Source organism: Mercenaria mercenaria, chromosome 3 (assembly GCF_021730395.1).
Source record: "Mercenaria mercenaria strain notata chromosome 3, MADL_Memer_1, whole genome shotgun sequence".
Taxonomy (NCBI): Eukaryota; Metazoa; Mollusca; class Bivalvia; order Venerida; family Veneridae; genus Mercenaria; species Mercenaria mercenaria.
The window spans coordinates 56537072-56548078 of NC_069363.1; the positions used below are offsets into that span (position 1 = coordinate 56537072).

General features: G+C 35.8%; 1 protein-coding gene across 1 annotated transcript; it reads left to right on the forward strand.

Annotated features, from left to right (window-relative positions):
- Nucleotides 1-2164: 2164 nt before the first annotated feature.
- Nucleotides 2165-6455, forward strand: LOC128556042 (E3 ubiquitin-protein ligase TRIM71-like). The gene is made up of 2 exons (XM_053539944.1): nt 2165-2275; nt 4236-6455. The coding sequence occupies exon 2, from the start codon at nt 4241-4243 to the stop codon at nt 6179-6181; it is 1941 nt and encodes a 646-aa protein (XP_053395919.1). The 5' UTR covers nt 2165-2275; nt 4236-4240; the 3' UTR covers nt 6182-6455.
- Nucleotides 6456-11007: the final 4552 nt, after the last annotated feature.

Below are 11007 nucleotides of genomic sequence, written 5' to 3' on the forward strand. Positions count from 1 at the left end.
TCAAATAAAGATGCTGTAGGGGAGACCGGGGATAGTTGTTACATGGGGTAGGTTGTTACATTGCAAATATTGAAGTGATGACGCATCATATAAAGTCACAGATTATGCGTGTTTGTTAGTTTTAAAAGTCCATCCCCATAAGCAGCTTCCTGGTTCAATCAAGCATTTACTATGACAGTAGTGTTCTGGTTTCCCTTGTCTCAAACAGGAAGGTCTAATACAGTTACTTTATAGATTTTTCAAGTGGCCAAAATGTAACTGACGATATTAAACGCTGTATACCTTATATTGTCGACTTTGTGTAGCTGCCTTGGCACCTCTGCCATCTTAAACCATAAGAGCTCCTCTGGCGATAAAAATATTATTGCAATTTGTCTATGAAGATGTCGTATACAGTGGAGATATATATATCTTGTCCTGGTTGGTGTGAATAGAAATGAACATTACAGTGGCGTCAATAAAATCTAATAGTGCACTAAGAGCAGCGAACAACTACAACAGTCCTGCGTTTTCTCCAGATAAGAAATGCCAATTTAGAATGACTGCTGGATGGCGAAAGAATGTAAAAGAGCTCTTCTGACAGATACGCCCGAAAGGAGTGCTAACATAGTAAAATAAGAATGAAACTGTTGAAAATTTTCTAAAAATGAACAAAACAAGTACTCAAAACTAAAGAACATAAAGCAACAAAACAAAAGAAAAATGTAAACAGATGTAAACATCGTCCTATTTGTCATCATTGTGAATATGATGGAGAAATGGAAGAGATGTTTTGATTTAACCATATTGTATTGCCTATATACATGCAAATAGATACAAAAAAATACAAGAAGCAGTTTCGGTAAATAGTAGGGGCCTATAGCATTATTCAGGCTTGCATTAATGCTGAAAAAAGGGAGTATGGACCTGTACGGTTTGAAATTCGCAAGGTTTTGTTTAATTTCCAAGGCTCTATGAAACGATTCATTTGTGAAATGAAAATGCTGTGTTATACATGTTATAAACAGATTGGAAAGCATTGTATGTTTACTGTTGTGTTGTAAAAATGTAAATTCTTTGTAAAATTGTAAAATTGCTTATTGTAACAATTTGCCCCAGACGCAGTAACAATTTACCCCAACGGTGGGGTAAGTTGTTACATTTCACCAACATGATACAACTATCTTTATCGGATAGAAATATTCTTCGTTTTAGAATTAAGAGTACAAATTTTAAAATTGCAATGAATGAGCGTTACAAAGATTATAAGCTGGACAAAATCGGTTAAATAATTCATCCAATACAATATAAAATATGAAAAATGTAACAACTATCCCCGGTCTCCCATATGATTGTCAGAATTACACTTAACTTTGGTAGCGGGTAAACCCGCAACCAAAAACCCATCTTCCTAGAAAAACGCAGAGCAGAGATAACTCTTCAAGAATAAATTCACCTGTCTCTTTAACTAAATAGATATCGCTATAAAATAAACTTGGCCAATGCCTAATAGCTTTGATGATATGCAAAAATGGTAGGTAGGAAATAGGTAAAAAAAGTTTATAACAGAAACTAAAGCTTCATTAAGATTGCCAAATAGGTGGTTCTGAAGTTATCCCGAACAGGAGCAGCTGCCTGTCTTAGGAGAGAGACACACATGCGTCTCACTGTATCCTGATGCCATGATATTTGAATGCGAATGAAATATGAGCCGCGCCATGGGAAAACCAACATAGTGGCTTTGCGACCAGCATGGATCCAGACCAGCCTGCGCATCCGCGCAGTCTGGTCAGGATCCATGCTGTTCGCTTTCAAAGCCTATTGCAATTAGAGAAACTGTTAGCGAACAGCATGGATCCTGACCAGTCTGCGCGGATGCGCAGGCTGGTCTGGATCCGTGCTGGTCGCAAACCCACTATGTTGGTTTTCTCATGGCACGGCTCATATATAAACTGAAATACGCTGTAACCTGTTTTTGGTCATTTTTAAGTTAAACAGTTGATAAAGTCTATATATAGTTCATTAACAGTAGAATACGTATACTCTCTAAGAAATGTAAACAGTTATAGCTTCGTATCTTTAATTTAAGCAGATATCATTGCCGTTCCTTTTCATTATATACAGTGTTATCAGTCAAAAAATTCTAATATATCGCTTGCATTTCACAATTATCTTGTAACTATTTGGCATTTGATTTGCTGTAAGTGTGACTGTTGATCATGAATTTAGGAGTCATAGGAGTCTTCGTACGAAAAATTGTTGAATTTTAGTGTTCTTGTGAATGTTTTGAATTAAGGTAAGTTTATTTTCCTATTTCTGTCAGCATTTGATTGGAAAAAGGCTGATCAACAATATAGTTCATATATATTATTTTTATTTATAACCAATTATCAGCCCGAACGGCTTGAAGGTAAGCAGAGGGTAGTTTTTTTTAATAGAGATGTATAAGAAGACATGGGCTAAAATTGACATTTGTGCAGATATTGATAGATATAAATGACTTATTTTGGTTCGAGTTTGAAAAGGAACATTTCTTTACAATAATTATTTTGTTGCAAAAAGTGTTTAAAGAAAAATAGCATTTTCACTGTTTTGGATAAATTTTTAAATTCATACTATATTTTGCATATTTATTGTTGTCAAAGGTGAGAATGGGTACATTTGCTTGCAGATTAGAGTAAAAATTGATAAAACAGTGGAAAAAAGAGCAGCTACACTGGAGGAAAGTTAACGCAGTGACACCTGAAAATTCCACCAGACATTGAAAACTGATTTTATGAAGCTGGAACTTTGTATTTTTTCGTGCATTTAAATGATTGGTACTATAATAAATGAAATCGACACAGTTTTTCGTATAGGCTTAAAAAACTAAAATTACCAGCGCGGGGCATGTCGGACAAGTTATTTAACATTATTTTTTTCACCTAGAGTGATCACAGATGTCTAAATTAGATGTTTTTTTTTTGACATTTGGGTAGAAATTTAGAGAGGTGGTATTTGGTGAAGTAAAATTTTTAATATGAGTTGTAATACCACGCCACAGCAGTGTGATTTTGATGTGAAGAAAGTACAGGAAAAATCTCTCTTAGAAGATAATGATCCTTTCGTTTCTCTGCATTTTATATCATCTTCAAAATGATATATAAGGATTTGTAGTCTGAAACGGGACTAGCCATGTATTACAGCTCTGTGAACATTGTCCATTTGATATAGAATATGTAAGGGGAAAATAATTAGGTATGTTGAACTTAGAAATATAGCCGAAAAGAATGTTCAGTCAGACTACTGAATTTTCTTTCTTCAGTAACCGTTCTCCATATCTGATTGATTGATGTGATTCTCATTTATTTAGGGAAAATCACTTTTGCGAGTATATTCAGGAACATCAATAGGTTAGCAAAAGGCGTAAATAAAAGAAATAAGTAGTCTCTACTGAGTATAGGACGGATAAAACAAAGCTCTTTTGACCATGTCAGTCAAAAGTTCCACCGTATTTGTATTTATAATATCGAATATTTAAACGGATTAGTAAAACTAGTTTAGATATTTGATCAGAGAATGCATTAATACGATTACTTATTCAACGAAACACTGAAGATATTTATAAATGCTTGAGTAAATGAAATGCAGTTGAAATAACAGTAATTTTAGTCAGTAAATACAGAAAATACAGATATTTTCTAAAATGACATATCAGTACACAAGATACCGTAATTATAATGGTGGCAAGGTGTTTTTGACGGATTTGTATCCAGGTAATATTTACAGGGATTTTTTGTACTTTTAAAGTTATGGCACTATTTCAGTAAACGTACAGATATGTTTAAGTCAGCTTTTACGATGGTTTAAATCCTAATATGTGCGAGCATGGATTCCGTCACAACGTTTTGAACTGAAACGGTTACTAACTATTTGTTTAAAATGGCTCACTTAAACGTTTATAAATAACGTATTAAGATCTCATTATCTGAACATTTTTTGATAAAAGTGTTTTGGGTCTGTATTTATACACAATGTACATATGGGTCTTATCTTACACAATCCTATCAATAATGTACAATCAATGAATTGCAAAGAAACTTGAAGTTTCAATACAATAATGCACAATGATTAACAAGGACTTACTAGATAAATCATAACATACACGAACAGCCGATTTCGGTATTTCATTTTTGTAGCCAACTTCATATTTGGTAGCACGGTGTCTCCAGTTATTTTTTGATAGTAACAAAAATACAACTTTCATTCTTTTTCAGTCAAAATGTCTGCTAGCGTCCAGCCGCATGAAGATGTTGAAGAATATGTCTGCCCTGCATGTAAAGATGTGCTAACTGATCCAATCCTTCTACCGTGCTTACACTCACTCTGCAAGACGTGCCTTAGTACCAGTTACACACAAAACATATCCCAGCGTGTCTTCAAGTGCCCACAATGTGATGACGACATTGAAAAACCGGACAACGGCGTGGATGAATTTCAACCGAACTATTTTCTGAATGGCTTAGTTTCTGTTTACAAGGCAAAAACATCAAAAGACATCAAATGTAAAATATGCGAGTTTCAAAAGAAAGACAATTTTGCTATATTAAAATGTCTAAGCTGCGGGGACTTTCTTTGCGAGGATTGTGGGAACGCACATACGTTAACGCGCATGACTATGGACCATCAAGTCGAGTCTCTTTCTGAGCTTCAAGATGGCAGACGAGATAAAGACATGCGACAAAAACAGATAATAACTTGTAAAACTCATGACGGTGAATCAGTGAAGTATTACTGCGAATCTTGTTCATTGCCTATCTGCCGGGAATGTCAATTGGAAGATCACGTTGGACATACATGTGCTACCGCCAAAGATTCACAGGCATCTAGACGCAAAGCTATTGCAAACATGATCATCAATGTCGAGCAGAAGATTCAGGCCCTGAAACAAATTGCAGAAAACGTCGATAGTACAGTAAATGACATCAACAAACGTGAAAAAGATCTTATCGAGGGTGTGGAAAAGACGGTTAAGAAACTAATGGATCAAATCGAAAAGGAGAAGACAGAAATACTGAAAGGTTTGAAGCAAACTATGGATGACCAAAGAGATGCCTGTGCCGCGCGAAAAGAACAGATCAAGACCCTGTCCGACATTTTTGCTGGTAACGTGTCTTTCTGCAATGAAATCGTTAAAAATGGAAAGGACGTAGAAGTATTATATCAAGAGAAACCCATTCGTCGTCGTTTGATGGCGCTGCAGTCAAAAAATGTCAGTGATCTCGCGATGAAATGGCATGCTCCTGATATAAGATTCAGAAACGTATTCCTGACCGTTGACCGCATTGGATTATTCGATTTAACTTTGTCGAAGGGGTTTTCTCGAAAACCGGAAGCTCCCCTCAAGTTCGGAGCAAGACATGTCACTGGATTCCAGCTTATTAGACGCATTAACACGACAGTTCCCCGTGAAGACAGCTTTGAGTGCCGGGCAACAGGGCTTGGTTTCTTGTACGAAGACCATTTCGTCGTAGGTGACCAAGAAAACAGAAAAGTAAAGATTTTTACACGAATGGGTCATTACACAGAAACAGTGGCCAATGTCAAACCATCCGGACTTGCCATTTGCTGTGACGTCATCGGCGTCACTGATACAATGTCATTGCATTTGTACACAAATGATAGAACTATCAAAAAGAAAATATCACTAGAGAGTACAGGTTCATCGTACCCAGTTGCCGCATTGTCAGACCAGAACTTTATAGTGGTAAATAACAAAACAGCATCTTTCCTGATGTTTGATTTACGAGGGGAACTGGTACATGACGTTGTTCCAGCAAAAGGTTCCAAGATCAGAAATCCAGTCTTCATAACAAGCAACAGCAAAGGTCATATCATCGTCTCTGATTGGCTTTCAAACTGCGTGATTATAATGGACGATCAAGGGAAGACAATTAAGGAATTCAAAATCAAGGCGAAGATGGGAAAATCTGCATGGCTGCCCGGTAGTATCTGTTGTGACCATTTCGATAATATCTATGTGTCAGACTTTAGCAGAAGCAGGATAATTGTACTGAATCCCCAGGGAGAATTTATGTTCGAGCACGAGACCCGGATGGACTACCTGGACAGGCCAAGGTGCATGACAACCGATGGTAACGGATGTTTGTTAGTCTCGGGGAAGGGAGGATATCTCAACATGTACAATATTCAGTATATTTGAAATGGTCGCTTAGATTAAGTATTGGTAAAATCAAAATGTTTTTAAGACACTGAAAAGACGGTAGTCAAAATTAATATATGGATTTTATCATTATATTCGTGTAGATAATATCAGTAGAACATTTTACATTATACAAGATACCTAGCCTTTCCAGCCCTTTTCATCATAAGCAGAAATAAGTTCAGAAAAAAAACAATATATCACATCACTCAGTTTCAAATTAAGTTTTTAAATGTAAATGTATCTTTTCTTATATTAAATGTACAGTGGCATAAAGGTACACTGTAAAAAAATACCGTAAAATTCAATGGGTTTTACGGTTAAATAGTAACGGGTACCGACCGTAGTATATGATTACGGTATAAGACCGTTAGAACGGCGTGTATGCTCTGATAGCGCGGTCGCCATCCTATTGCAAAACAGTTTGAAAAATGCAAGTTTAAATGGAAAAAACTATTTTAAGACAGTCACATACTGGTGCATCTGTCTGGATTTTGATTGCACTGTAAATATTTAGCGTTAAATTTATTGTCTCTTACAGCTATGACTTACGGGTATTATCCGTACCTAATTGTACGGTACAGACCGTTGATTTGCGTTGCACACTGGGATTGTAAAGCGTCCATGTTGTAATAGTCGAGAAACGTGTTTACAACAAAAATCTAGCTAAGGTGTTTATTTTCACTTCGGCTGATCTGTTATTTAAAAAGAACAAAGTTGCAAGTTTACATTTTAAATGCCATTCCTTTTACTTGCTGAAGGTTATTGGTTTTTGTAAATATTGAACCCAGTATAATATTTACCCCACCCACAATCTTTCAACCAATTTCAGCATTCCGTTTTTGTGTATTTTTTTAATGTGTGCACCCAGGTTCAGTAAATATTTTTGATGGCTAATGATCAGATGACACATACTGGCACGAGAGCAGTCCCTGGATAGCAATAATGGCCGTTGACTCCCTAAATGCTGTATTTTCACATTAACGATGTATGTACCCTTTCCATGGAATTCCAGGACACATGAAATGCAAGAAAGTGATGTCATTTCCCGGAAAATGCCATACCACAATAGAAGCAGACCCAGTGTACCTTTTCACTAACAACATATTTTAGTTTAGGCATGCTTCTACATTTTTAGCACAGTATTTTTATGAATTTTGTCCACGGATTGCTCTCGTGGCAGTACTGGTTAATTAATCAGTTAATGCTCATTACACTAAAGTACAAATCATGCCAGCTTCTGTGTTTAAGTGTAGTATTTGTGACTGTGAAAATGAGTCGGTTTCAAAATTTTTATCACACTGTAAATTCCACCGAAGTCAGCCAAATGTAGTGTTCGAGTGTCCTGTTGATGGGTGTTCTCGCAATTTTACCCTTTTTACTTCGTTGAAAGTCCATATTTCTAGAACCCACACAGTTGCTCATCAAAGTGTCACTTTGATGGTGGAATTGAATCAGAATGTTTCTCCACTTTGCTCGAGAGGAGAGTGTGTAAACATCACTTTTGACTCATTCAGTGAATTGAAAAAGCATATAAAACAACACTTGTCAAAAAAGGAAGAAATAAGACTGACTACGGCCGTACTTCTAGTGTAACAGATATGCTACACACTCCCTAGACTTTCGTCGACTGGATTTAAGGCGTATAGATTCTAGGTTATCACTCTTCTATAAGATCCATCATGATCTGGTTGCCATCCCAATCGTACATTACCTTACCCCAATGACCCGATGTGTCTGCTATGGCCACTCCCTAAGTTATAGGTTAATTAATTACTGCAACCACTGACTATTACAAGTTTTCTTATTTTCCGAGAACTGTGTACCATTGGAACCAACTCCAACCCCCCCCCCCCCCCCACCAGTGTCGCCCACCTCCCCATCCTAGAGCAGTTCAGTGTCGCAGTTTGCAGCCTTGAACATGTCTCGCCCTAGTTATCATGACAAACTCAAGTTTTAACCTTTTTATTTCACCAAAGTTATTTTTAAGTTTCTTCCACTCTATTTTTTTTCACTATATTCTTTCTCTTTATGATTTTGACGCGCAAAACGTCTACGTCCCCGCAAGGGGTTTGACGGTTATGGAAGATAGATAGATAGATAGATAGATAGATAGTCCCCAAGATCCTGTGACCAGTTTTAATTAGCTTTTAATTTTGAAATTAGCAATTGTTCCTCGGATTTAGCATGTAAATACTATTATTTGTCTCTGTGATTGTGTATCAACATTTGTGAGATATGGTTCAAACATAAACAGCGTTTTAAATCTTGAATAATATTCTAGCTTTGGCATGTTTGTAATACTACCATGCCATACCTGTATAAATTGGACTGTAGCATGTGGAAAAAACAGCAGATAACAAATACCTCCACCCCATGATATAAGCAGATAAAAGATAAAAATAATGTTATTCAATCATGCAACATTTGCATAAATCACGCCAAGTAAGTTATGTAGGCCCAAATTTCAAACAATTAAATCTGATATCTATGTGATAGTTATTGTTTGAGAGATAGATCAGTGCCCATTTGTTCAAAACTTTAACAGGCGATTAAGCAAATGGTCGATTAACTTTTAGAGTTACATTTTATAAGACTAATTAAAACATAATCTAAAAATCATCAAAACTAAAATGTTTTTACAGTAAAATTAAACCATCATTCTTGTTGTTTCCATCATGCCTAATATTTTGAATCGAACTTAACGGGCGGTTAGTTTAACAGCTGATTAAAGTTTCGAACAACTGGGCCTTGCATGATGTTTATAAACATGTGATAATTTTTGTTTCCATCTATCGACCATATCGACATTATAGGACAAATCCCGTGTTCCGGTATTTCCGTAAACAGGGCCAGTGGGGCTGCGAGATTAGCCGATATACGGACCGTGTACAATATCAGCGATTATTTTTGCCAAAAGATAAGGTTTTAGGAAAATTCTTACTTTCTCACAATGAAAATAGTATTTTACGACCTCGGAAAAAACATTTTTGCAAAAATAATTTGTTAACCTCGAAAAATGCGAATAATTTCACACCTTTGGTATCGAGCAACGGAAGCGACAGTGTAGAATAAAAGATAAAATTTCAAAAATAAATTAAATTTTGAGGATATTTTTGCTAAATATTAATGGCAACAATGTTTTATGATAATCTGCAATACTTTTTGTTCATATTCTTTGTTTAAACCTTGAAAAAGGGATAATATTTAACACTACCGCTATACAGCGTAATGGCCGATACTCCTCACCGTAAAATCGGGAACGGGTGTTTATTGGTGGGGAATACCGGAAAACTGGATTTATTTATGTCGATCGATATCGAGAATAAACACCATGCAGTGATAAATTACCAGATAGTCCAGATTGCTTTCGGGTTTGTAAAACATTCATTGTATATATGTATGATTGAAAACAAAATATAAAGAAAGGAACACCATCACTTACTAAAATGTGTCTAGAACAAAATGCCCAACGGCATTATTATTATACCAGATTTATATAGCGCCCTTTTCATGATAAACACGTTCAGCTTAACAGCAACTGCAGCCACACAGGGCGCGAAATCATCCTCTACTAGTACAGACACAGAGCGATCTGACCAGAGGGACAGAGTGAGACAAAGCCCCCACAGAGAGATTAGAAATCAGATACAGGCTTGTCCGGCTAACTTAGCCTAGCTCGTTGCGAATAGACAGCCTGGTTCTTTAACGTGCCCAGTGTATAGCACTGATACACGCAAGGATTGCCTGGGTTCCTGACCAGTACACCTCTAGCTGGGTGGGAAACACTGAAAAGCGTTTCTGAAAATTCCCGAGTAGCTGCCGGGGATCGAACCCCGACCGCAGGATTGGAAGGCCAGTGTGCAAACCACTGAGCTATCCGTCCACCTGGCATGTAATATGTTTGTCGACAATAAGGGTATGACATTTATATTGCATGAAACACCCGTGTAAAACATATTATTTTATAGTATCAGTACACTACGGTTTGATACAATATGTTATTTTATCTCTGTTTGTATACATGACTGAAGAAACTGTAAGTTTATTTATTTAAGTTTGCTACTTAAATATACATTTCCATACACATTAATCTCCGCTTATAGCGAACTCCTCAGGACAAAAATGTGTTTGTTATAGCCGGAATGTGTTCTGTACATGTTCTTTATAAGTAATTTTGGAAAGCAACTGATTTATAAAATTAATTGATTTAACAAGCATTGAAATTCACCAGTTGTCTTACAGTATTATAAAAGATACTTTTTTGCCACTTATTTCATTATCCTGCTATCTGATTGCTTATTTTGTAATATTCTTGAGCATGTGAAATATCAAAATTATATACAATGTATTGTCTATCCTAACTGTAGAAACTTTACATATATAAAACAATGTCACAATTTGATTTAATATTTTTGAGAAAATCGGTAAAGTTGCATTTTCAACTTTAAAAACTTTTGAATAGGACATTAGACCGAGTAGTATAACACTACAGACGTAATTTGTCTCTCGTAATGATTATTCTACTTTTTCAAGTATCATAGGTATATCTTATTGTTATTACATTGTTGTAGAAAATATAATCTAACAGAAATCATTTGAAGTTAAGTATAATACAGAGGTAATAAAACTGATACAAAGTCATGCGATATACAAGTACCTTTTGTATTTAAAAACCAATTCACAATGAGATAATTATGGTCTTTCTTTATAATTGGCTTTCTTTATAATATTTTTCATTCAATAGTATCATGGGTGCCTAAATTACATGTATTATATTTCAGAAGACCTTAAAGATTTCAGAGATAAATGTACTTGGCTTTAAA

Coding starts and splice junctions, on each gene's coding strand:
- LOC128556042 (XM_053539944.1), top strand. CDS start 4,241: ATGTCTGCTAGCGTCCAGCCGCATGAAGATGTTGAAGAATATGTCTGC.